The sequence below is a fragment of the Strix aluco genome, chromosome 3 (assembly GCF_031877795.1).
Source record: "Strix aluco isolate bStrAlu1 chromosome 3, bStrAlu1.hap1, whole genome shotgun sequence".
Classification (NCBI taxonomy): domain Eukaryota; kingdom Metazoa; phylum Chordata; class Aves; order Strigiformes; family Strigidae; genus Strix; species Strix aluco.
The window spans coordinates 91186679-91211998 of NC_133933.1; the positions used below are offsets into that span (position 1 = coordinate 91186679).

General features: G+C 38.3%; 1 protein-coding gene across 5 annotated transcripts in view; it reads left to right on the forward strand.

The window, feature by feature from the left end:
* Nucleotides 1-25320, forward strand: part of MDN1 (midasin AAA ATPase 1) — a 102779-nt gene that overhangs the window by 35443 nt on the left and 42016 nt on the right. For all 5 annotated transcript variants that reach the window (XR_012622590.1, XR_012622591.1, XM_074819552.1 and 2 more), the window contains 28 exons: nt 48-182; nt 259-397; nt 1352-1490; nt 1586-1716; nt 3204-3348; nt 4450-4579; nt 5607-5840; nt 6614-6811; nt 8224-8432; nt 8952-9074; nt 10096-10293; nt 10385-10492; nt 11586-11774; nt 12863-12952; nt 13065-13325; nt 13469-13739; nt 14448-14607; nt 14916-15032; nt 16173-16381; nt 16945-17090; nt 17981-18183; nt 19287-19507; nt 20533-20646; nt 21440-21572; nt 22235-22344; nt 23169-23302; nt 23979-24139; nt 24491-24611. Coding sequence is in view for 3 of the 5 variants with exons in the window: in XM_074819552.1 (XP_074675653.1) it covers nt 48-182; nt 259-397; nt 1352-1490; nt 1586-1716; nt 3204-3348; nt 4450-4579; nt 5607-5840; nt 6614-6811; nt 8224-8432; nt 8952-9074; nt 10096-10293; nt 10385-10492; nt 11586-11774; nt 12863-12952; nt 13065-13325; nt 13469-13739; nt 14448-14607; nt 14916-15032; nt 16173-16381; nt 16945-17090; nt 17981-18183; nt 19287-19507; nt 20533-20646; nt 21440-21572; nt 22235-22344; nt 23169-23302; nt 23979-24139; nt 24491-24611 (4529 nt within the window). In the remaining 2 variants the exon portion in view is untranslated. The remainder of the gene's footprint in view (nt 1-47; nt 183-258; nt 398-1351; nt 1491-1585; nt 1717-3203; nt 3349-4449; nt 4580-5606; nt 5841-6613; nt 6812-8223; nt 8433-8951; nt 9075-10095; nt 10294-10384; nt 10493-11585; nt 11775-12862; nt 12953-13064; nt 13326-13468; nt 13740-14447; nt 14608-14915; nt 15033-16172; nt 16382-16944; nt 17091-17980; nt 18184-19286; nt 19508-20532; nt 20647-21439; nt 21573-22234; nt 22345-23168; nt 23303-23978; nt 24140-24490; nt 24612-25320) is intronic.

Consider the following 25320-nt stretch of genomic DNA (forward strand, 5'->3'; position numbering starts at 1 on the left):
CTGATTAACCAGGTAGTAATTGTTTCCTCTGTTCCTCTGTTTTGTAGGTTTTATGCTTCTGGCAGGCAGAGTCAGGAAACAGGAGGAGGTGGATGTTATTCAGAGTGTCCTTGAAAAACACTTCAAGAAAAAACTATACCCAGAGTCTCTCTTCTCAGGGGAAAGTGTCAAAAAGTTACTGGGTGAGTTTCCTAGAAGGACCACACTTGTAGTTCTCTAGATGTGACTGAGGCTGATGGATTGCTTTGTGTTGTACAGCTAAATCCTCCATGCGGATGTCAGTGATGGACAGAGATTTTAACCATATTGTCTGGACTCAAGGGATGAGGAGACTTGCTATTTTGGTGGGACGAGCCCTGGAGTTTGGTGAACCAGTACTGCTGGTGGGAGACACTGGGTAACCTTGCTTTTTATGATGCAGTTCTTTGTAGTGCTGCACCAGCCACTGAGTCAGACACAAAACAATTGTGCAGGCTTCAGCGCTGCTTTGATCTGGGACATTTAAGCCTCTGTCATGGCAGACTTGCAACTACTGTTTTTCACAGCTCCCTTCTGAGAGGAAGCAATTGTATCTCTTTCAGCACAAGTCTTTAATGAGATTATCTTCATTATACATAATACACAGAAATTATATAAAAAGTAGTAAAATTGAAGTGAGCTGACTTCTGTCCCCACCTTTCACAAGGTGCCCTGTAGAATCTCACTGTGCCTCACTGGAGAGGCTGCTTTTGGGTAATTGTGAGATTTTTCTGTTTGAGAGTACATTCGCTTTACGTGGTTTAAGAGCTTGAATATAGCCTTGCTACTACTTCTCCCCCCTGACGCTGCCTTATATGCTGTAAAGTAGGTTGTGGAAGTAGATACTGGCTGCTCCTGTGCTGGTTATAAGTTTGGAGAGCAAATTTTTATAGGAGAAAAGGGAAGAAAAATGCAAGAAAAGAGAGAACTAGAATTACTTAGGTGTAATAAATGAGAACTCTAGGTACTCAGCGTTTATTCCCTCAGACTTAGACTTGGTCTAGACATGCAGCATCTTCAGTTTAGTGAAATATTAGGCTACTTGAGTACCTGTAGGGGCAGGCTGAAATAAATTTGACTTTGAACCTGCAGTAATCCATTAATGCAGATATTGATTTAAATTGAATTAAAGGCATCTTGTGCAAGTCAGCAACAGTTGTGCCAAAAATGGTGTCACTTTGCATGTTTCTTTCAAGGAAACGAGGAGGAGGCATGTTGCATGCTAGGCCTTTACATCATAACTCTTCAATGAAAGTATGAAGCCTGTCCACAGTGAGATGACTGTTTCGGGGTTTTTTTATTCCTCCCTTTCAATTAAATTACTTTGTTGCAGGTGTGGTAAAACTACCATTTGTCAGATCTTTGCAGCATTAACAAATCAGAAGCTATACTCAGTGAATTGCCACTTGCATATGGAGACTTCAGACTTCCTGGGAGGACTGCGACCAGTCAGACAGAGGTCAAGAGACCAGGTTTGTCTTGCATCAATAGTAGTTTGAATAGTGTGACCATAGAAGCAAAAAGTAGCGATTATTACTGACTCTTCACTTCCTTTCCCGTTTCTTAGGAGGAGCCTGATGGTTCTAGACTCTTTGAGTGGTGTGATGGACCTCTTGTTTTAGCAATGAAGGAGGAGGGTTTTTTTCTTCTTGATGAGATTTCTTTAGCTGATGATTCTGTACTAGAGCGACTTAACAGGTATGTCTTAAATGTGTTAGTATTAAGTATCCTCAATGTCTCTATTCATTATGCAAACATAAACGTTAGGTACATTTGTTTCCTGGCCTGGGTGAGCTGCTCTCTTATTCGCATGGTTCTTACTGAAAGGGAGAATGACCCAAATAACTCTGGCCTTGTTCATATTTCAACTTATTTGACAGTTTGCTTTGTTTTTCTAATTGTCATCCATCTGTCAGAAATGCTAGTTTTAATCACAGTAATACTTAAACAATTGTTGCTCTTTGTAATTTTAATTACAGCTGGGAGGTAAGACAAGATGAAACTGCTTTGCCTTGCCTAAGTCTTGATGTCTTAATTTACCTGAAAAAATAAAAAGGTGCTTCAATCAAAAAGCAGATATGTATATGTTTGCTTGACATACGTTGGTACACTGATTATGTTAGTTTTGAATGCTTTGGTTGGTGCCATTGCTTTCCATTTGGTTTTATAGTGCTGCTGCAGACTGATCTGCACTCAAATTGCTGTATTTATTTCATGGACAAATATAAGATGATGAAAGGATCACTTTATTCAGTAGATTATGTCCCTGGATAAAGAAATAAAGAACATAAACCCTAGCTCAGTTGAAACAGTTTAAACACTATCTGAAGACAGTTTACAGCATGAGTCAAGTTGGAAAATAAAACTAAAAGTAAAATCTCCAATTTACTATCTACAATATTAATATTTTCAGTTTGTCAGTGAGCTCTTGAAAATGATGCATTTTGTCAAATCCCAGAAACAAAGTCTTGTTATTTCTCTCTTGTGTGGATGTAAAAAAATAATAAAATACAAATTTCGTTATCTGCTTGCAGCAGTATCCCTCATTTTAGTCTTTTCCATTACCCATTATATTGAGATGACTAGCAGCTATTTTTATTACCATATCCAAAACCTCTCTGTTGCAAGCTGGGTTTTTTTCACTGTATCATTGCAGCTATCATTCTTTCTTAAAGTTCAGTTAACCTCTTTGTTTTGACAGTGATAGTAAGTAGCATCTTTTTAAATAGGTAACAGCTCAGACTTTTACAGCTTTCAGTGTACAGTGAGGTACAGATAATAAAACAGTCCCAAACCCACAAAAACCTAGTAGAATGCTTCTCAGATGTATAGTCTGTCAGCTTGAAGACTGGTTCATTGTGCAGATTTCTTTATCTAGCTTCTATAAATACAAATTTTGCCATTGCTTTTTTAAAGAGAGCTGTGAGAGAGATATACTTTATTAGGTAAGTTTTTTGACAGATTATTTGAACTGAACCTTATCAACAGGGTTGGGTAGAGTTTCCTTCTGAACAAAACCAGAAATGTTCTCAGTTGGACAGGATGAACAGATTTTAAATTTTTAATATGAATTCTGGGGCAATGAAAGTTTAATCAGGCCAATTCATGTGATTTTCATTTTTAAGTGACCTTTCGAAATGTGAAACGAAATTTAAAATAACCAATTCTTTTAACCTTCTCTCTAGCGTTCTTGAAGCTGAAAAGACGTTGGTACTTGCTGAAAAAGGTGGCCAAGATGATGAGGAGAATGAGGTAGAGCTGTTAGTTGCAGGAAAGAAATTTCGTATCCTTGCGACCATGAACCCAGGAGGTGACTTTGGGAAAAAAGAGGTAAATGTCAAAGCAACTGGAAGTACAGCGTGCATCTTCTGGTCATACTGACTGTTCAGTGAGTGGAGGTGCAATGCAAAAATGCATCATGCCAATTCTGGCATCCATTGCTTCCTAGTAGGCATTTGCTTCATTGTTCCAAAGGAGGATTAAGATGGTTTCCATCACTTTTGTGTGCTGTCATTTTGACAATATAATTCAATACTCGGCAGAATGTCAAAGAAAACTTCAGGCCTCTAAATACTCTAGGTAGGCTTGATATGTAGAATACTTCAAGTACAGCAAATGTGGCTCGTAAATCCAGCTCTAACATGAGTCTAGAGTATTATGAAGATGCATAATAGAGTATTCTCTCTCCATAATGCTGTTCAGAAAGTGACAGTTAGAAGTCGTCTTATCCTCAGTGAATATGAACATGACATCTCAAAAGATCTTTCTCATTAAAGGAAAAAAACCTTGTTGCTGAAGTTTTGCTTTAAATAACTTAAGACAGGTTAAAAAAAAAATAGACACCAAAACTTTTAAGCAATGGCGGCAGTTAGGACTAAAACAAAAGAACTATAAGCTCTTTTACCCAAAAGAAGATAGGTACTCCATTTAAAGTGGTTTCTACAGTACAGAACAACTCATTGTAAAGCCATGTGTTTAAAAGGGATTTATTTCTGCATTGTGTTTGTGCTAGTGATTTTTGCTTGACTAATTCAGCCAGAGGGAGAGAGGAATTACAGAAACAAGTTGTAATTGAAGGCAAATTTGCACATGGTGGTTTGCTTCTGCAAGCAAAGGGAGATTACAATAGCCATTGTTTGATACATGATGTCCTAGAATGAAATGGAGTTTTGGTGCTTGCAAACCATCTCGGTTTCTTCCTGTATTCTTTTGAACTTTCTTTATAAGCCATTTCCTCCATTGATGCCACTACTAGAAATCTTAAAACCCACATTCTCTCAATGATTTTGTTACTAAGTGACTCTGTCAAAATCAGAAGGAAAGGTCTAGCTTGGTCACTATTGTTTGCAAGTACTGTGGCTACAAGGCTATCAGTTAACTGCACCTTAAGTAATGTAACTTGTGTTACTATGTCATTCTGCTTGTTTGCAGCTTTCTCCTGCATTGCGCAACAGATTTACAGAAATATGGTGTCCACAAAGCAATGGCCGTGATGATTTGATACAGATAGTAAAACACAATCTTCATCCAAGATTGTCTCTGGGTGGAATAAACCATCAGGGTGGGTATTTCTCTCTGTGTTGGTATTCAAACATTAAGAAACAAGAGTTTGAAGGCTGCTAAACTTTCCTCAGAATTTACACCACTGTGTCCCTATGTGAGCCAGCACAGTCTGGTCACAGGAACAACCACAAAACCACAGCTGAAACGCAAAGAGTAATTTTATTCTCATTACCTCACGATCTGGGGGATCTCCACAGCAGCACCCAGGCAGAGGCACACAAGCAGGGATGCAAGCACCACGGAGCTCAGTCCTTGCTAGCCAGAAAGAGGCAAAGAAAGAAAAGATCTCGAACCTGCTGCTTCTGCCTGTGTATATCAGGGATTTTTGCAGGCATAGCTTTCCACTGTGCTTTGATCTTTCCCGCATCAGGACAGGAATCTGAAGGATGTTCGATAAGGTGCCTGTGAGTCTATCACAGGCCTGTGTTATCTAAACACAGTCAAGCACACAAAGCTAAACAATAATTAGTATGATATATGTGTTTTTCAAGACCCCAGCTGCAAGTCACTTGAGCGTGTTTATTTACAGTCCTCGCCAATCTTCCGTTGTATTCCCACAGTCCCTTTTTCTTGTAAGTACATCTCTCTCTGAAAACAGTTACGAAATATTTTGGACTTTGTTCTTCCCTCATTGTATATGTTATATGGCTAGCCAGAAGTAATTTCAAGGCTGTGTTTACTTCACCATCCAGGTAGTTGAATTATCCCCAGCCCTTCAGTGCCCAATCTTAGTTTCAGTGTAAGGTGTTGAAAGAACTGGCCCTTCATTTTCTGCCAACAGCTTCACTGTTAGTATTAATCACTTGGTTCTGACTTGTTACTTGAATTTAAAAGGATCTGTAATGACAGCATAGGCATGGACTTACTCTTCAGTTACCCTGCCTGTTAGAACATAGAGCATCCATCCACGTTGCTCATGCATTACAGCTGTACTTATTTTAGTGATGCTTTTTATACAGCAGTATAGTAGATATGAGCAATAAAATTACTTGATAACTCTATTGATTTTTTTACTGTCTTTTCAGGGGCAGACATAGCAGAGCTCATGATGGACTTTGTGGAATGGCTGATTAATCAAGAGTTTGGTCGCCAGTGTATTCTCAGTGTGCGAGATGTCTTGTCATGGGTTAATTTTATGAATGTCATGGTAGAGGATGAAGAGTCGAATTCTGCCAAGGAATATAGCCTTCTTTACATTTCTCCAATGATGTCTTTTATCCATGCTGCCTGTTTGGTTTACATTGATGGAATAGGATCAGGTAAATCTTCAGTGCTCATTTGGTAGCAGAAAATATGAACGTATGTATTTGTATTAATGTTGTTGAGTAGAATGCGAACAAAATGCTTTGGGGCAGCATGGAATTCTTCCAGAAGAAGTTTTCACTTCTATTTAACAATATCCTGTACTTCATATGCCTTTTTTTGTGTTTCAGTAGGAAGAGTTTGAGTAATAACACCAAGCTTAAGTAAATTAGAGGTAGTAATAATAATTTTACAAAGGCTAGCACACAAGTTAAGAAAGCCTGTATTGCTTATTGTATCTTATGAACTGATATGGTACTTAATTACATGACCACATATTATTCTCTCTCTCCCACCCCACATGTCAGCATCTGGGCATGCTAGCCTGTATCATGCAGATATGCATGCATCTCAGAATGCATCTTTGCATGTCTGACCCTTGGCCCAGCTGATAAACAGGAGATGTGGGAGTGGGGAAAAAGTTAAAAGTCACAAGAAATGCAGGGAAGGAGGAGGGCCTGGGGGGCACTATGGCAAGGGATCAGGATGGCAGTGATGGTAGAAGAAAGGGTTTTGGAAATAAGGTGTCCTTAATTGTGTTGATCACACAACAATTTGTCTATGGTAAATAGTACTGGAATCACTGGCAAGCAAAAACACCTACATGAAATATAAACCTGAAACAGAATACTGCACAAAAATGGCACCTGTGAATGAACTGTGTTTCTTAGTCGTAAAATCACTGTGTCTAGTTATATTTGTGAAGTACGCTTAACTTTTCTAATTACAGGTACAACTTCCTGTTCAGCTGATACGGCTTTATTAGCACGTGAAAAATGCCTGATGTTCTTATGTGAGAAAATGAGTCAATTCCTTGAGCTGACTGATTATCAGAAGAATGAACTAAAGATTTATGACAGAACAAAGGAGAAAGAGTTTGTGTGGATGGACAACTTTATGGGAATCCACCCCTTTTTTATTCCAAGAGGCAAGAGACTTTGTGGGAGTGGGTGGACATTTATTCTATGGGTTTTATTCCAAATAGTTCTGTTATTCAATAAATCCAAGTAGGACACCTGAACCATTACAGAAGAAGTTATAGTTTGTTCTCAAGCCTTAGAAAAATGCCTTTTCCGCCTCCAAGTGTGTTGATTGCAGCTCAATCATATTTATTAAGAAGACACGTCTGTTAATTACTTGCTTCCATGACTTTTTAAACTTACTGGTTAATGGCCTGATTTTAGTAGACATTTTCAGTGTAACAAAGCTTCTTTAATTTTGAGTTGTATTTTCTGTCACTTTGCATGGTCAGAAGGCCTGCTAACTTTTACTAACTAAAGCTACAGTTCATCCTGGCTCTTGTGTAAAGCATGGGAAGCAGGGGTCCTGGGTACAGTGCTAAACAGAATGGAGACTAATGCCATTCCTTGCTGTAGGCTCTCAAAGATTTGCTGCAATTTTTGCAAAATTATTTAGTCTCTGCATTTCAGTTCCTGAATGTGACAAATTAATGCAAACGGAACTATCAAAACACTGCTTTCTGCCCTTAAAATACAGTGATGGGACTAAAAAGTGATGACTGTGATCTTCTAGTTCAGCTGGTTAGTTCTTAATACATGGAACTATGCTAACCTAGCGCTATATTAATCATTCATCTTTGAACATTTTGATATTCATGGATTGTGTTAGTCATCGATAAAATTGTACACGGTAATGCTTTTTTGTAAATTGCTTCATTTCCCTCTGCTAATTAGATCACAAAAGGAAGGATCTGTTTCGTACTAAACAGGTATCAAGATGTTGATAAATTGGTGATTAATACCTTGTATACCTGAGCAATTCTGTATTATGGAATTTGGGGAGCGATGTCCTAGTGAGCTATACTGGCTGGAATTTGGCAGACAAGCTCTGTGCTCTCTCTTCGCTGTATGTCATAATAACAGTAAAGAAAATATGTGCCTAACAGTGCACTTAAGTTAAAGCACTCCTTTCATGGAACTAGCAGTGTATGGAACAGATTAATATGTTCTATAACATGACTGAATTGTATCCATCGGTGCCAGATTTTCAAAAGCTGCTTTTGAATTTTAGATCCACGTGTCTGAAGCGCCAGGACAGATTTATGATTTTTCAGTGATAAATCTCTGGTTTGGGTCATAAACCAGGAAGTGTCAAAGTTTCATGGCAAAATACATCGTATATTCATAGGCTTTTTGCAGAATTCAGCATAAATATGTGGAGATGGGCTGAGAATGATATACAAGCTTGATTTCCATTGCTTGCTGTAATGAGATCATCAATTACCAGACAGAATGATCTTGTTCAGAAGCACACTGTTAGCAGCTCCAGCATAAACATTCTGGTTTCATTATTTTCTGGTTTACCTTTTCTTTGTTTTAGGCCCTGTTCTCCAGAGGAACAGCATTACAGATTATGCTCTAAGTGCTGGGACTACAGCAGTGAATGCACAAAGGCTGTTAAGAGCCCTACAGCTTAACAAACCTATTTTGTTGGAGGGGTCACCAGGAGTGGGCAAGACCAGTCTAGTTGCTGCCCTTGCAAAAGCCTCGGGAAACTGTCTTGTTCGAATCAACCTGTCTGAGCAAACGGTAGAATAAAATGCTATCTTTGTAACTGTTTATGGCAGGGTGGATGTTTTGTTTGACTTAAAAGGTCTAGTTCTTTTTAACATTGTCACTGAGTCTGAAAGGTCAATTTTTCCTTCTTGGTCTCAAGATAAAACTAAATGGGAAGGGGGAACCAGAAAGAGCAATGAGCTTCTGTAAGCAAATGCGAATTCCCAGATTTTTCTGTTCTTTTTAAGTGAAGACATGTATCTTTGTCTACTGTGTTTTTCTTGGCTTCTGCAAAGTTACTTAAAAACAGCTTTAAGGCTTTTTAGCTTTTCTGTTCCAATTTAATATGTTAAATATAGTAGCTGGTCACTGGAGTCCTATCATGGAAAAGCTTTTAGTGTCTTGCAATTATGGAAATTTTTAAAACAGAGCTGAAGCGTAGGTACTAAAAAGGAAGAGAGAATATGTGAAGTAAAGTTAACAGAAGCTGTTTATGAACTGTTGCGGAGTTTTGTAATTTTTTTTCTCCTGCCCTGTTTTCTGCTCCCAAAGGATGTGACAGACTTGTTTGGGACAGACTTGCCTGTTGAAGGTGGGAAGGGAGGAGAATTTGCCTGGCGTGATGGACCACTGCTAGCAGCATTAAAGGCTGGACACTGGATTGTATTAGATGAGGTAAATTCAAGTTTGGGGCACAAATAAAATGGAATGTTCTGGAAGAGCAAAGGTGATGATTTGACACATAGGATAAATATCTTTGAGGCCTGATGACTGAAATAAATTTTGCTTACTTTTAGTTATGTGCATCTAGTGCCACATTGAAAGTGATCATTCCACTTAAGAATAAATTATCTCCCTCTAAATCCCTCTGCCCATTGGCCCTCTGTAGAGGGAGTGTAAAACACTGGCTTTGACTAGTCGTTTTAGACAAGAGCACAAGGATTGAATCCCAGCCTAAATTACTGCAGAAATCCAAGGGTAGATTTGATTTACATTTCTAAGTTTTGGGGAGGTGTGTCAACAGAAGTTCTGGTACACGTGCACTTATATGGATATAATTTCACTGAAAGAGGAGGCATTTTGCTGAGACTACTACATTGTCTTGGGTACTGATTTAATTGAGATGAAGAACAGTTCCGTTTTGCCAGTGCAGGCTATCCTGCAACCACAGGTCTGTTCATGTACCATGTAGCAAGTGCTTTCAAGCATATGCATGCACAGAACTCACATCTTTGCAACGTGCATTCTAATTATTGCAGAGTGCAAAATCTTAAATACTTTACCTGTTTGTATACCTTTTTTTTTTTTAATTGGGAAGAATACCACTTTAAACAACCATTATATTTAAATAACCCGGACTGCCTTCATTTAAAAAAACAAGCAGACAAACAAAACACTCAATGTCACAAATGTATGAACGCAAATTCAGAAGAAACATCTTGAACATGCGGATTTTACAATGGAGAATTGCTTTGTTATCATGGTGAAAACACAGTACAAATAGCAAGTGCACATAAGGAAAAGTGTTAGTTGCTCCAGTGTAATAGCAGTCTAGCTGGAGGTAATAACATACGTGACAGTGCTAGAACAGCAAAGAAATTGAATTTTACCTTCTGTGTATCCCAGACTAGACACAGAGATTATGCAAAAGTGATTTATGGAGCATTAATATTTTATCCTTTTTTTCTTTCCTCAGTTGAATCTGGCTTCTCAGTCTGTATTAGAGGGGCTAAACGCATGCTTTGACCACAGAGCAGAGATTTATGTTCCAGAATTGGGAATGAATTTTCATGTACAGCACAAGATGACTAAGATTTTTGGATGCCAGAATCCGTACAGACAAGGAGGTGGAAGAAAGGGTCTGCCCAAGTCTTTTCTTAATAGATTTACACAGGCAAGCTTATTTTTTTGGTTTAAACTATGTCATGATCCTGTCTTGTAGTTTTCTGACTGTATCAACACTTGGCATGCTCTTGATTCTACAGGTGTATATTGATCCTCTGTCAGCAGAAGATATGGAGTTTATTGGCAATACACTGTTTCCTGCTATTGATAAAAGTATTATTGCTAAAATGGTTGCTTTCAATAACAAGGTAAAAGTATATTTTAATTTCTCTTGTGTAGACACAGACAGAATGCAGTAAGATTTAAAAAATTAAGTCTAATGTTGTATTTCCAAGCATTTTTATAGAGAAGTGCAGGGGTAAAAAAGAGGCATGGAAGTATATGCAGAAGAAAGTAAAGAACACCACTAAAACCCACCTGAATTCTTGTACCACTGCAATCAGATACCTGGTTGATAACTGAAGAGGTGTTATTTTTCACAGAAGACAAAATACTTATATTTTAAAAGGGCTTTGTTCAACAAAAGGTGGAAACAATTATGGTTTGGTAGCTTGGTGAAGCTAGTTGAGAAAATAATGGTTTTACACACACACAGATTATTCTTGAACCACAAACAAAATGAGCTTTATCTTAACAAAAACTGAAATGTGTATTTCTGTTTCTGGTCTGAATTTTTAATCTGTTATTATGAGATGTTGTTATTGAAAGCAGCATCTGACCTTTACAGAAGCAGAAGCTTGGAAAGGATATGTGGCATTCTTGTGGAACATTGAGAGACCAATAAAAGGAAAATCTTTCCTGATAGGATTTGTCTATGGCAAAGGATTTAGATATGTTCACATCTAAAATTTTGCTAATATAAAAGGTTTTCCACAACTATTCATTGCAGCTATTTTGTGGCTCAGATGCTGCCATTTTGTGCAAAGTGCAGGATATAAAATTCACAGTAAGAATTTACTTATGGTCATGCTTCTGAAATTGCATTTAATCTTCATGTCATGAAACAAAGTGTAGTAACATTAAGAGAAAGTAGCAATTTGTGGTCTCACATAAAATCTTTTGTGGCAGCATCTTACTGAATACTAACTTATAGAGTGCAAGAGTAAAAAGGAAAATTGAGTTGAGTGTTAGAGAATTAGTAGAGGAGAGACAAACTGAATCAAGCTTTAGTTCCTGACATCTTCAGAAAAGTGAATACAGCTTGCTCTTTCTATTGTCCTCTGTCTTGTAAGCTGTGCCAAAGGCAGAAGCTCAGTTGATTTTTTTTTTTTTAAAAAAAAAACATTTGAAGATCACCACATGGGTGAATAAAAGATTTTCTTTAATTGCTACTTTATCCAGATTGACAAAGAAGTAATGACTGAAAAAAAGTGGGGACAGAAGGGAGGACCTTGGGAGTTCAACTTACGTGATCTTTTCCGCTGGTGTCAGCTTATGCTTGTTGACCAGTCACCAGGCTGTTATGATCCAGGCCAGCATGTATTTTTGGTATATGGAGAAAGAATGAGAACCAGGGAAGACAAAGAAAAGGTGAGCTGTGTGTTCTCCTTCCATGCTCTTCGGATGTATTTCTTCAGAAGTATTTCTAGAAATCCAAGTGTAAATTTGAAGATGCCTTACAATTCATTTGTAAATATTACCTCTTACAAAAGGAAAGTAAGTTTGTCTGGGGTTTCGAGGTTTAATATGTGTACCTGCTACCCTTGTCATTAAAATATCAATTTAATTACCTATTAGTATAAAAGCAGAAAGCTGGTGTAAAGGCAAGTAGAATAACAAAGGACTTAGAGTAAAACACAACATATTCTTGTGTGATTCTGTATTAAATTATAACATTCTCACAGAAGTAGCGTGGGTTGCGTACATGTTTGTGAGGAAAGAGAAGATAGGGAGCCAAGAAGAGAAATAGCACTGAGATATGGAGAGATTCTTAAAGTTATGGTTAGAAAGCATTTGTGTCAGTATGGTAAGTAAAAACAATGTTCTGTAATTCTGCCCTTCCCTGCCAGCATTTTTAAATTGTTCTGGCTTGGATTTCCTTTGTTGACTTTTATTTATCTGTCACTTCTTTCATCTGCTTGTCAAATTGCCGTCCTCGTTCTGTTAAACTCACTGCTTAAGGTTCCTCTGATAAAACACACTCACTGCAGTTGTTATTTCACCTTTGCCACCTACTTATTTCTCTCTTGCCTAGAAATCCTTTGCTTTTGTTTAATTTCACAACATTTAAATGGTATTAAACTAAAAGTCAATCAAATTGTAAGACTGAAGTTACTGACTGTATGTGATTGGATATTTTTCTCATGGGTTTAATTTCCCCTTCCTGTAGTAGTATTTTTGTACGTATCAAAGAGTTTATTTATGGAGTGACTTCTTCCCAGTATTTTGTTAAAGAAAACCATTACTTCAGTTCACAGGAAAGCATGGTTAATGAAGGGGTTGCTGTGGGGCAGCTGACACTTTAGTTGCTGCACTTTGAATGAAATGACACTTGTGGTTAAACTGTATTAGTTACTATCACACAGCTGTGGAACTGAGAGGGAAGGCCACTTCAGAAGTAAATCTTTAGAACAATGGAAGTTTGATAAGTCTCTTTTTTCCTCTTTCGACTGTTTTAGGTTATATCTGTATTTAGAGACATTTTTGGCCAGGACGCTGGTGTGTATATAGGAACCAGAGAGTTTCACATCACTCCATATAACGTTCAGGTAAGCTGCTGACAAGAGGTTTTGTGAGTGGAGAGAGAAGGAAGTGACTTGCACAGCTGAACTCCCATTTGCCAATTTGAGTACTCACCCTTGTGTCTCTCATCCCTTCCAGATCGGTTATTCAGTTCTTTCTCGTGGCAACTATATTCCTCGTCCTGGCAGAAATCTTTCACTTCTGCATCATTCACTGCAGTCCCTCGAGTCCATAATGAAATGTGTGCACATGAGCTGGATGGTAATCCTGGTGGGCCCAGCAGCTGTCGGCAAAACCAGTCTTGTTGAGCTGCTGGCCCATCTGACTGGCCATCGACTAAAAATTATGGCAATGAACAGTGCAATGGATACAACTGAACTCCTGGGTGGATTTGAACAGGTACTGTTTTGGTAATATGGCAGTATTTCTCCTTCCTACCTAAAAGTGGCCAGTCCACTGTGATCTTAGTGTTTAAGCACGAAGTGGAGCCTTAGGCACCACAGTCTTCTGGATGAACTAACTCCATAATGCCATGTTTGCAGGTTGATATCAATAGGCCATGGCAGCGCCTGTTGGAAAAAGTGGAGAATGCTGTGAGCACACTAGTAAGGGACAGTCTTCTCCTGACAGAAATTTGTGCAGATGATGCTGAACTTGTGCTGCGTGCTTGGAGCAATTTCATCCTGAATTACAAACCCAAATCTCTGGGTGAAGGAGGTAGAAGTGTTACAACTGAATTAGTGAGCAAACTGGAGGGAATACTTGTACTTACCCAGCGACTAAACAACAAAATAAATTCTTACTCAAAGGCAGGTATGTATGGTAGGCGATTTGAAGTAAGGCTACATGTTACTCTGAAGAAAATAAGAGAAATAAATACATCTGCAGTGAAATCTTGAGAAAACTTCAGGGGTTTTTTGTAGGTTTTTTAATGTTGTTTCATACTACTTTGTACTTATACTACAGCCTAGCTTCTGAAAAAGTTCCATTGGTGATGGCTCTTCAGGTTTATTTTTGTGCAGTTACACCTGGTAGCTATCAGAAATTCTCCTTTACTGAACTACTCAAAGTATGATGCAATACAGCTCCTATCTTGTCATCCTAAGAAAGGGAATTTGCATATTCTATTCTTGCATTTGTTCTCTGAAGCATTGATCAGCTGGGCTTTACAAATGTCAGCAAAATAATGTATGGGTTGTTTTGGGTTTTTTTTAATAATTTTCTAAAATATGACACATATCCATTGAACTTGATCTAATGGGGAAAGGGATGGAGAAAAGTGTCTGTTTAGGGAGAAAAGTGTCAGTCTAGTTTACATGTCTCTGTGCTTTCACACCCCCTCTTTCCTCATGGATTTTGCCCATGGGAGGCTATTTGAAGAGTTGGAGCCTCTGCTGTTATGTTCCCCTAAAAAGTAGGAAGCATATATATTTATTAACAAAATAACTACTATTTTTCTTGAATGGAACAGAAAGCTACCTCAGTAATGTCAGTCTTGATGCAAGACATACTTCCTTTCAGAGTTTGCTCACCTGGTAGAAGAGTTCCGGCGTTTGAAGCTGCAGCAGGCCCAGGCTGCTGACCGTAACAGCCACGGCACTTTTGAGTGGGTGGATGGGATGTTGGTTCAGGCCCTGCAGTCTGGAGACTGGCTGTTGATGGACAATGTTAACTTCTGCAAGTAAGATATTTTAGTGGCCTTGTTTCACTGAGTAAATCCCTTGACCTCCCTAATTTACTTTGTCTCTTACTGTATGGTTCACCACTGAACATTTTGCATTTGATAACAATACATGGGAGCAGTAACTTGCATTTTCTGGAAGAGTGTCTCCCTTCTTAGACATTTTAGCAGTTGATAGTTTTCGTTTTACTTTATAACGTAATTAGGTGTTTGGCTTTTTGCTTAAGACTGGTACTACTTTGATTTCAGATCAGAAAGGGATCAAATTGTTACCTTTTTATAACCATATAAATTTCTTTTGATTATAGCCCTTCTGTGCTGGACCGCTTGAATGCTTTACTTGAACCAGGAGGTGTTCTTACCATGAGTGAGAGAGGTGTGATAGATGGCACAATTCCTACAATAGCTCCTCATCCAAACTTCAGGTGCTTTGCATTTCTGGTTTTTTTTTTTTTTTTCCTACCAAATAGCAGGTTTAGAAAAAAAATGTCATCAGTGAGCCAGTCTTCTGGTATTTTGAATGCTGTTCAGTTTCCCATGTCCTGTAGTGACACTGTCTGTCTGGCAAGGAAGAAAACTGCACTGTGATGAGCATATGATCGCTTAAGAGGCTTGGCTTTATATCCCTGTTACAGCACAGACTATTACACTGGCAAATTCGTAGCAGTATACCTCTGCCTTGATCCTCCATTTCTAATTTAGGATTTCAGCACTTCCCTGTCTCACTGTAATGGAGTTGAGGATACATGGGTTGAAGATAGTGAAATATTCAGATATGTTAGTAATGAAAGCTGGTATATGGGCATAATAATTTTATTCCCAGCTTCTTCCATCCCATTCATAAATTTGAGTTTCCTGCAGTGACAGAATGTACAAAACAAAACAAAAACCAAAAAAACCCCTAGAACATACAGTCTGTATTCTCTCAGACATGAAGTAGTCTCTGGGGGAGATGGGAGGAGAATATAAGGAGTATTTTGTGTAATTCCTACCTTTTATAAATTCATGAAAACAGTAGTGGGACTGATATGCTCTAGTTCTTCTGAACTGGAAACAAGATCTTTGACTTTTCAGAAACCTGTTTTCACTTCATTGTATCTCAGAAGTTTTTTTTCCTCCTTGCTTTTAAGAGATGTCTACTGATAGTATTAACTACTTGGGTGCTGGATACTTTGTTTTTTAAATAGCACAGATTTATCTGAAGCTGTGAAGACTTTTAAAAGTCTTCTTTATAGCTCAGAGGTGTAGTTTAACTTTTTGTAAGTAGGCAAATGATAAAATAGACATAGCTTAGCTGTAACTGTCATGCAGTGTATCTGTGGCTAATTTCCCAGGACAATTACTCGTACAGATTTCTCATATAAATTCAGTAGATGTCACTGGCTTTCTTAGACACCAGTGTCCCCATTTTTATGAGGATGAGTTTACTTTATGAAAGACCAGATTTGGTGGTTCCGGAGTGATAGTTTAAAGCTCTAAGTTACATCTTAAGAGTGTAAGGCAGTTGGACTAGATGATTGTTGTAGGTTCCTTCCAATTTCCTATTCTGTTCTAATATCCAACAGGCTTTTCCTTTCCATGGATCCTGTTCACGGGGAAATCTCGAGAGCCATGCGGAATCGTGGGATTGAAGTTTATATTCCTGGGGAGAACGATGGAAATGTATTGGACAATCTGGACTTGAAGCTACTCCTGCATGGCTTGGGTTTAGTGGGAGACAGCATCTGTGATGCGCTTATGGCTGTGCATTCAGAAACCAAGGCAGCAATAGCAGGTAAAACAAAGTCTGTTCCGTATTTATTAACAACTTGGGTTCATTACATATATTTGGATTAACTCTTTAATATTAAAGCTTGGTTATCTTATTGTGTTATGCCCCGATATAAGTAAAGGCATAAAAGAGTAATCAGGTTGTTTTTTGCGTTCTCAGGAAGTAGGCCCAAATCATAAGAAGATGGCAACTGAAGTGTTTTGTAAGGAGACATCAGACACTGGCAAGTGTCAGTTGTCTATTGCTATAGGGAAGACGATAAGTGAAAATCAGCAAAATAGGGGGTTTGCACAAGGCCTATTCAAGTTGTTCTTTGCAGCAAGATGACACTGAGTTTCATTCATCTCAGCTGCTTGATGTCTTATTTTGAGCTGATCACCTGTTATTTAAAGTCTTTTTAGATTTTCTTACTAACCTTGGGAAGAACCCATTCAGTTTTCAGGACCCAGTAGCATTCATTTGGTTTGGATCTTCCTCAGGGTTTAAAGCACTGTTTGTCCTCAGAGGGTTAAAGAGCTGACAGTTACTAAGCGTTCTCATCACCCTAAATGCTGTGTGTCTTTCAGGTTCTGTGTCATCTTTGTCACCTCTGCTGCAGGCTGCTGTGTTAATTGTGCAGCAGATACAAAGAGGCCTTGGATTAGCAAAGTCATTTTACAGAGCCTGTTGGGAAGTTTATGGTCGCTCACAACAACTGCAGATTAACCAAAAGGTAAAAGTCCTGTATTTGAAAGCTTTTCTTATATCATCTAGATACGTGAAAAATATCATTTCATGGGGCTGGTGGTTGAGATCCTCTGTTTCCTAAGTGCCTGAACAAGGGGTTGATGAAGATGGTGGTCTTGGAGAGATGAACCAAACAATTTTAAACATTCTCTCAGGCATCTGTCAGATGATGAAGAGGAGGGGTTAATTGGCATTGGGACATTTTCTGTATCTTTTAGATTCTGAGCCTTTTTTGGCTCTAGTGTAAGTAGTACAGTTCCACATGTAACTTACTCCAACAGATGAGTTGGAGCCTCAGAGTTGGTTTTTTTGGTATTGACTTCTGAAGTATGGTGATTTTCAGCTGTCATCTGTCCTTTCATGACATAGTTTCTGAGCCCGGTAGCATGCTACTAGAGACAGAGGTCAGATGAGTGAGAGTTGCATAAAGACGTCAGTCTGGGATGTGCTTATTGAGATATTCCCTGGGGGATAAAGATGATTTGTCAAACACTTTGCAGATAGTGGCTCACTCTTTTGCAGCATAAGGGAGCCACAGAATGTCCCAGTTGGACTCTGACGCTTACTTGGTTTTTTAACATCTTCAGCTGAGACTCTGGGATATTAATACTGATGAATCTGTAGCCTGAAACACTGTGCACAGAGTCATCTGGAGATAGCAATATTCACTTCCTATTTTAAACCGTACAGTATGTTATTTCACTTATGGTTGGAATGTTTTGGTACTTTTATCGTGTAGGTTATATAGTGCTTGTAGAACATTTGGTTTATAATGATTTCATAATAAACACATGTGATTAAAGAGTTCCTGAGCTATTGTACTTGAATACATGTTTGAATACGTTTCTAAACTGGTTTTTTTGTTGTTTGTTGCAGCTTGTGTTAGAATTGGTTACAAAGCATGCTTCGTCTCTGGCTTCCCACGAAACTTGGGGTGACTCCTTGCTAGCAGTGGGATTGTGGCCAGACTCCCTACCTACGGGTCTGTTCGCAGCTGAAGACTCGCTTCTTTCGACAGTCCGGAGTGATGCACAGGTCCTAATGTATTGTCTGAATAGGCTAAACCTTAAAAACTGCAGGTAGGCAAGAAACATTTTTTGTCTAATAAAGGAGTAAGAAACAAGATATGTGTGAACTACTGGCGGCATGTCATTGTTCCCTGCAAAACTTTGTCTTGAGCAAATTGCGTGGGTAGAGACTATGGTTGTCACACTGTAACTGAGACTCCTGTTACCTTTCCATGCAACCACTACAAATGCAGGTTTAATTATTTACTGTTTTATTCTTCAGTCCAAAATACTTGTCTCCATTCAATTTCAGTAAGCACATTTGACCTATTTTGAGCTGAGTTAGCAGTAGGCATTTAGCAGAAAATGTGAATGCAAACATTGGTTTTACAAGGTAATAAGAGCCCCAAAAATCTCATCCTTCAGTTTCCTTCTGAACTTTAAAAAAATAAAAAGAGTATTTAACTAGTTTTAAATATTCTAGTGATCCTCTGTACTTCCTTCTTTCATATAAACAATTATTCATCAGTTATTTTATGTCCAGTAGCTTCAGGTGCAAAAACAAATTTCCTCTTTCAAACAGCTGTCTGAAAGAAGTTTCCTGTGCATGGGCCATATGCAAGAACTGTTTTAATAATTTCTTGTGCAATATAACTGTTATTTTCACAACACTGGTGCAAAATCTTCCTGCCTGCCTGCTTTGCTTAGTAGCCTACTGTGTATAGGTACTGTGGTTTGCCTCCAGTGAAAGAACAAGCTGTAGAAGCTAGTACTGAGATGTGATGTTGAAATTGTAAAACCTTAGCAATGTGCTGGATTTTTTTTTTTTAATCAGTGAGACTTCCCTCGTATCTTTGTCTTTTTTAACTTAATTTTGTATATCGTGCTGGTGCACAAATCAGTTATAATTTCTTAGTGAAATGCTGTGCGTATTCACTTTTGGCACTGCATGAATTTTTGGCAATAGTGAGTTCCTAATAGTAGACACCCCCAACCGATTTAAAGTTGGAAGCTGGCTATAAAGCTAAATAAAGAAAAGAGGAGAGATTATTGCATTGCTACCTTCTTGCCTGAAGATGGTTGCATGCTGAGTAGCTTGACTTTCAAAATATATTCTTTCCTGGAACTGGCAGTTCAAGCCCTTGATTGCTGGACTTCTCTTCTTTGTGTTTCAGGACACTGCCACTGACTCTGCAAGATCTTCAAAAAATTATGCAGTCTACTAATCCTGAGAGTCTCAAATTCAGTGCTGTTGAGATAGATGCAGACTGGATGGATAAAATTGAAGTTCTCCAGGCTTCAGTGAAATTGTTCATAGAAAAGGCAACCAATCAAGATTGGACACTGAGAGTTAAATGGCTTAACTCCTTAGCCAAAAATTTGCCACAGGTGCTTGGTATGTAATTATGTAACTTTCTCTTTTGCCTAAGGGCTGATTAATTATATTTTCACAAATCGTAATTCTTCTATGAAAATGTCCAGACTGTTCAAATTACCTCATAAGAAAGTTCTAAACTATCCACACTAAATCAAGGGCATTGAGGCTCCAGGGAGAGACAGAAACAGGTGCGTATTAAGGACAATAGGAGTCTTTGGGCTGAACATTGCCTTTTATTATTCAAGCATGCATGTAACTTGTACTGCTTCTGAAATACAGTTATTTTTGGATGACTCTTGAACTATGTAAGCAAATATGCCCTCTCTTCATTTTTTTTTTTTAATAGTGATAGTAAAAGCAGTAAAATGCCCTGTTTGTTTGGTGTTAAAATACAAATGGTTAGATAGCCAGGAAACTACAGAACTGAGGTTGCCTGAACATTTAGGATAGTGCCTGAGATGAGGTATTCATTGCTTAATTACATTAATTGCATTAAACTTGTGGAGAATTTGAACAGGCATTAGTCCAAGTAATTCACACACTTAGCTTCCTTGTATGGTGTGAAATCTCAGACTGTGTTGTCCTTACATGAATAGGATTGCTCCCCCTTGATTTTGCTGTCTTCCAGGCAAGTATGTCTATAAACTAGAAAATATCTAGAAAATTACTTGTGATAGGTATGCTCTTATGCGATTTTTAAGATTTTTTTTTTTTTTTAATTGGGGGGAAAAAATCAAAAATAGATGTACTGAGGGGAAGTTCTGAAGGTATAAACTCATGGATTTTCACAAACCATATTTTTAGAGCATACATGAAGTATCACCAGTTTAACTAGAACTCTTTACTGGATTTATTTCTTTAGCCATGATATTCTGAGTGCTTTTAAGATCTCTTGGAGCTAATACAAAATAAGAGCAACCAGCATGTCCAGAGTGCATGCACAGATGAAACTCAGGCTGCTTGTGCTGGCTTAATTGAAGTTCTCTTTATTTATTTGTACTAAATGCTCTTTTACACCTATGTTCTTTCCTTTTCACTTACAGATCCAGTGCGGATTCAGCTGGAAGCAGGTGCTGTAGCCCTTGGTAGTTTCTATGCCAGTCCCCTCTCATCTGGAGTCAGTAACATGATCAAATTGCTGCAGCCAACTATGACAGGTACTTCTGCAAAAATTGATGTAAGACGTTGGTGCTTCCTTTATTTGTTCTCTGAACACACTGCAACCCTTCTTTGGAAACGTGTGTAACAAAACAAAGGCTAAATTATGACTATATGTTGCTTTTGTTGCAAAAGACAACAAAGACATTCTTGCTGTCTAGAACTGCAAATATGGCAATTAAATGCATTCATCCTGTGCAAGTTAGTATGAGTGTTGTGACTATGAATCCTGACTGTATCTGTGACCCAGGTGTATTCCTACACCTCAGAGTTAAGCAATGTTCTTAAGAGTGATGCATATATCTACTCCCTTTCTGAATAGATGGTTTAGGCATCCTGTTTTTTCCCAGCATTGATTGTGTTGGCCCGTCTGAAACCTGTGTTGACGCCTGCAATTTTCTCTGTGTTTTACAGAGAGATCAGGTCTGTGGTTTCCTTTCCCAGCTTGTTAGGTGCATGAAAGCTACATACAGTGACACTGGACCCTTTATGGATGGTCCTAGGCATCTTGCCTGGGCTGTGAAGGAAAAGGGAGTTGGACTTGAGTTTCCAGGCTGTCTTTTTGGGTACTCTGACCACTGGTTAATTTACTTTCACTGTTTTGTTCTACAGAACCTGCAGTCAACTTAATGCTTTTCTGTTTGGATATCTGGAGTGAGGGAGTTTAAGATTCTGCTTTCCTCGTAGGTTTCCTTCTTTCTTTCCCTAATGTTCTTGCCCAGGCAGGGGATCATGGAAAGTCTTTCACTGAATAATGTTTCCTCTGTTGTCCTGTCTTGTCTGCCTTCCCAGATGAACATGTGATGTCTCTGGACCCAAGATGGAATATGCAGTTTTTGGATATCATTAGAAATTCAATGAACTTTGATACAGAAATGGAACATACAGATCAGCTTCTAATCCTTTTGAAGTCTGTAGCAAATCGGTGGGTTACAAAAAAAGCTTGTGAAGATTGCCCGATGACTCTAATCAGTGCTGTATAAACACTTGTGGTATCTGTCAAGTATGTTTTTAGGTTTTGGTAGATGGGATCTAAAATACTAGGCAGAGGTTTCATACAGGTGTTTACATTCTTTGCTTCTGTTTCCAGTAGATGCAGACTAAAACCAATCACTTAATGTAGGGAGCAGGGCTCCCAGCATTCCATATAGCCTGCAGTACTTCAAGGACAAACCAGAACTGTGGGATAAAGTATAAAAGAGGCAGAAGCAGCAAAGTCTCTGACATAAAACAAAAAGAGTTGCCCTGCTTTTGGATTTGGACTGCTTTTCCTAATAAGAACAAAAAGTACGCAGACTTTGCCGTTACAGTATAAGGAAGCAGCTACTCACATGCCCTACTAGAGGTGGTGTTGCATCTGCTTAGTAGCTCACTACTTTTTCCTTCCTGGTGATTGCTGAAGTCAGGAATCTGCTTTTTGTGAAGCTTACTTCTGCAGAAATCATATTCAAGCAATTAGTTATGCTGCACTTGATTCTAGTTTCATAATACAGTGAAATATCAAATGTCACTTTGTAGTTCACCGTTCTCATAAGGCAGAGGCTTTAAAATGGTACTGAATTTCTAACAACTTTATTTTTAATTTAGGGCAGTATTATTTCTTGACCGAGAAAAAAGAAGCTACACTGAAAAGAACTTGATTACCAGCAAGAAGCCAAGAAATAGCGTCTTAAGAATGTCTCTAGATTTCCGCAAAGGTGGGTTGATTTTCACTTGTTTCTTTCAGTTTTACAGTCAATTTGAAGTATGGTTAATTTGCACTGAATATGAAATGTTTACTCTAAACATGGTGTGACCTGAACGTACAAAGGAAGATTGTGTGAATGTAAAGCAGTCAGGTAAGTACTAATATAGTATGTAACACATTATTCTTAAATTGGATATACCGTATGCTACGTACAGAATTTATGTTCAACCTTTACTTGGTAGTGAGTGCAGGTCATTTCTCTCTTAATTGTCTACATTTTAGGAAGATGGTGGAGAGAAATTGGAATTGCGTTTTGTCTTTAGCTAGTAAGAATAGTCAAGTTCTTCAGTTGTGCTTTTGTTCTAATCCTCTTTCTATTGTTTTATGTAATTAGGATGTTTACTCCTAAAACAAAGGGGAAAAATTTAGTGATGAAGTTACTGTGCTGCATAGAAACAATTGATCAATGTTTCCTTTATTCTGGATTTTTTTTTTTTTATATTAAATGCGTAGATGTAATAGAGAATTGTGCAAATGGGGGGTCGACAAATAGGGTCGACATAGCGCTGAGAGATATGGTGTAGTTGGGAACTGGCAGTGTTAGGTTAATGGTTGGACTAGATGATCTTCAAGGTCCTTTCCAACCTAGTTGATTCTGTGATTCTGTGAAATGGTGAAGGAATACTTTTTGTTACTTTGATTCTTAGATCTTTTGGGGGTTTTTTTCTCCAAATACAGAGAGAATCTAGTGATCAGAAATCAACCCTTACTTGTCGTGTTATGTGGCTGGAATATTCAGTCTCTCCCTTTCTTTCCCTCTTCCCCAAACCTCAGATCCAGGAAGTTACAACTGTCTTCCTCATGCAATCGTCGTCAACCTTGCTGCTTTCTTTGAACTCTGGGATGCGTTTGCATTTCACTGGGTGAAGTCTACTCAGGTGGCCTTAAGTGATGATGACATGCATGATGTGAGTAAACTTTTTGTAGTACATTTATGGAAGTTACATGAAATTAGACCGTGTGCAGAACACTATTTTTAGTTTCAGGGACCATGAAATAAACCCCGGTGTTTCTGCTGGTATTTAGAATAAGCCTGACACCAGGCAAATTATCATGTTTGTTTCAGTGGCTGTATTTGTGTTCTGCCTTCTCATTTCTTCCGTGTGGAATGTAAACTTTCAGCCAGCAGATATTCAGGGTGGGAGTTACCTTACCTAAATGTACACCTGGGACCTAGATATCCTTTTCTCCACTAACAATAAAGGGAGTATCTACATCCGTCTCAGATAAAAATATCTCAGCCTGGACAGCTGATGTGTGTGTTACAGGGGTGGTTTGCTTCTCCCTCCCTTTCCAGACCATGAAGATAATTTTTCTGAAATCTGGCAATGACATTGTAGCCTTGGTGCAGGGATTACTTGGTTTTGACTTGTATATTTTCACCTACCAGCAAAGCCCTGCAGTATTTTTAGAAAACACATAATTGAGTGCTAGCTGTGTGCCACTAAGCGTATAGCGTTGTGTGATTCTGGAATTAATGGAAGTGACAATGTTTTTGCATTTTCTCTTGCTTGAAGTACAAAGTGCAGCCAATGTGCCGGGCTCAGCAATGGGAAAACTGTAACCTTTTTGGCTTGTTGTTAGATTTTATACTGCTTGCTGTGGCGTGACCGGTTCTGGGCAGTCTCTGACACTCTGACAGTGGATTCATCAGGGTTGTCACTTCTGTCTCTGCACTGGCACTGGGTTATGAAGCATCTAATTGACAGAATTCCTCAGATGCTTATTGGATCAGACCAGCACAAGTGAGTGGCTTTGATTTGTGTTTCTGTTAAATGGTTGTATAAATTACCCTTTTGTTAGTATTACAGCTAATTAACTAAGCTGTTAGTGTTCAGGTTGTGTTCCATTAGAGATGCAAGTGCAATGTATTACATAGCTATTCATTTCTGAAATTCAGGTTTCTTAGCATTGGACTGCTTCTTGCCCAAATGATCATTGAGAATTTGTACCCATTTTCTGTACTTTAAAGTTAGGTTGCCCCTGTCGTGGAAGGTTAAGAGAAGGTACGTTCCTTTCTCATGTGTCCTTTTGCCTTTTTTCTCAAATTCTGAGTTAACTGTGTGGGCTTTTTTTTTTTTATTTTAATCTCCAAGGGTTTCCAAGGAAATTCAATCTGTTTCACAGCAGATTCAGAACTGCTTGGCCAATCCTGCTGGTATTTCTGCCAATATGAAAATATTACAGAAGTTTCTAGGAAGACCTCTTCCTTTTAAGGTATTGGTACTCTGTTTGCAAAAGATTTGTATTTCCAGCAATGTCCAAATATGCTTTAAAATAATCAAAGATTTGTAGCACTTGCTTTCCAGGCCAGCAAAACCACATCACTTTTGGACTTGATTGATTAAAAAAGCAATTTCAGCATATGTTAATTTACATATGTTAATGTGTGATCTTTTTTTGTGAAATAAATCAATTATCCAGATAGCATTTCTACTATTAATTATGCTTTGTATAGCAGTTATTTAATATAGAGTGATGGACAAACACAAAAATATTACTACTTGGTCTGTTTTGGAGACTTGTGAACATCAGTATGCCACTTCCTTATTTAGTGAACGTATAGGTATGCAGAATAGACTGTACTTTCTGTTATACAGCATAGGATTGGGCTGCCTTATGACTTATCAAGACCAGGCCACTTAACTCTGACAGATTGTTTTTTTCCTTAAGTTATTTCACCAATTGGTGTCACTCAATAAATAAATCTTACAGTAAAATTTTCTAAAGAATATATGTCCCTTTTTAACAGCAGGGCACAAGTAGAAATGTAGCTTGCTCATACTGGTGATTAATTAGACCTAGGTTTTTATGGCCTTATCGCTCAAAAATACTCAGCTGTTCAGAAATGCACATAGTTACTTTATGGAACTTTTAAAAAGTTCAGTGCTTACTGAGAATTCTGGGAGGCTTTTCTAGGCATCCA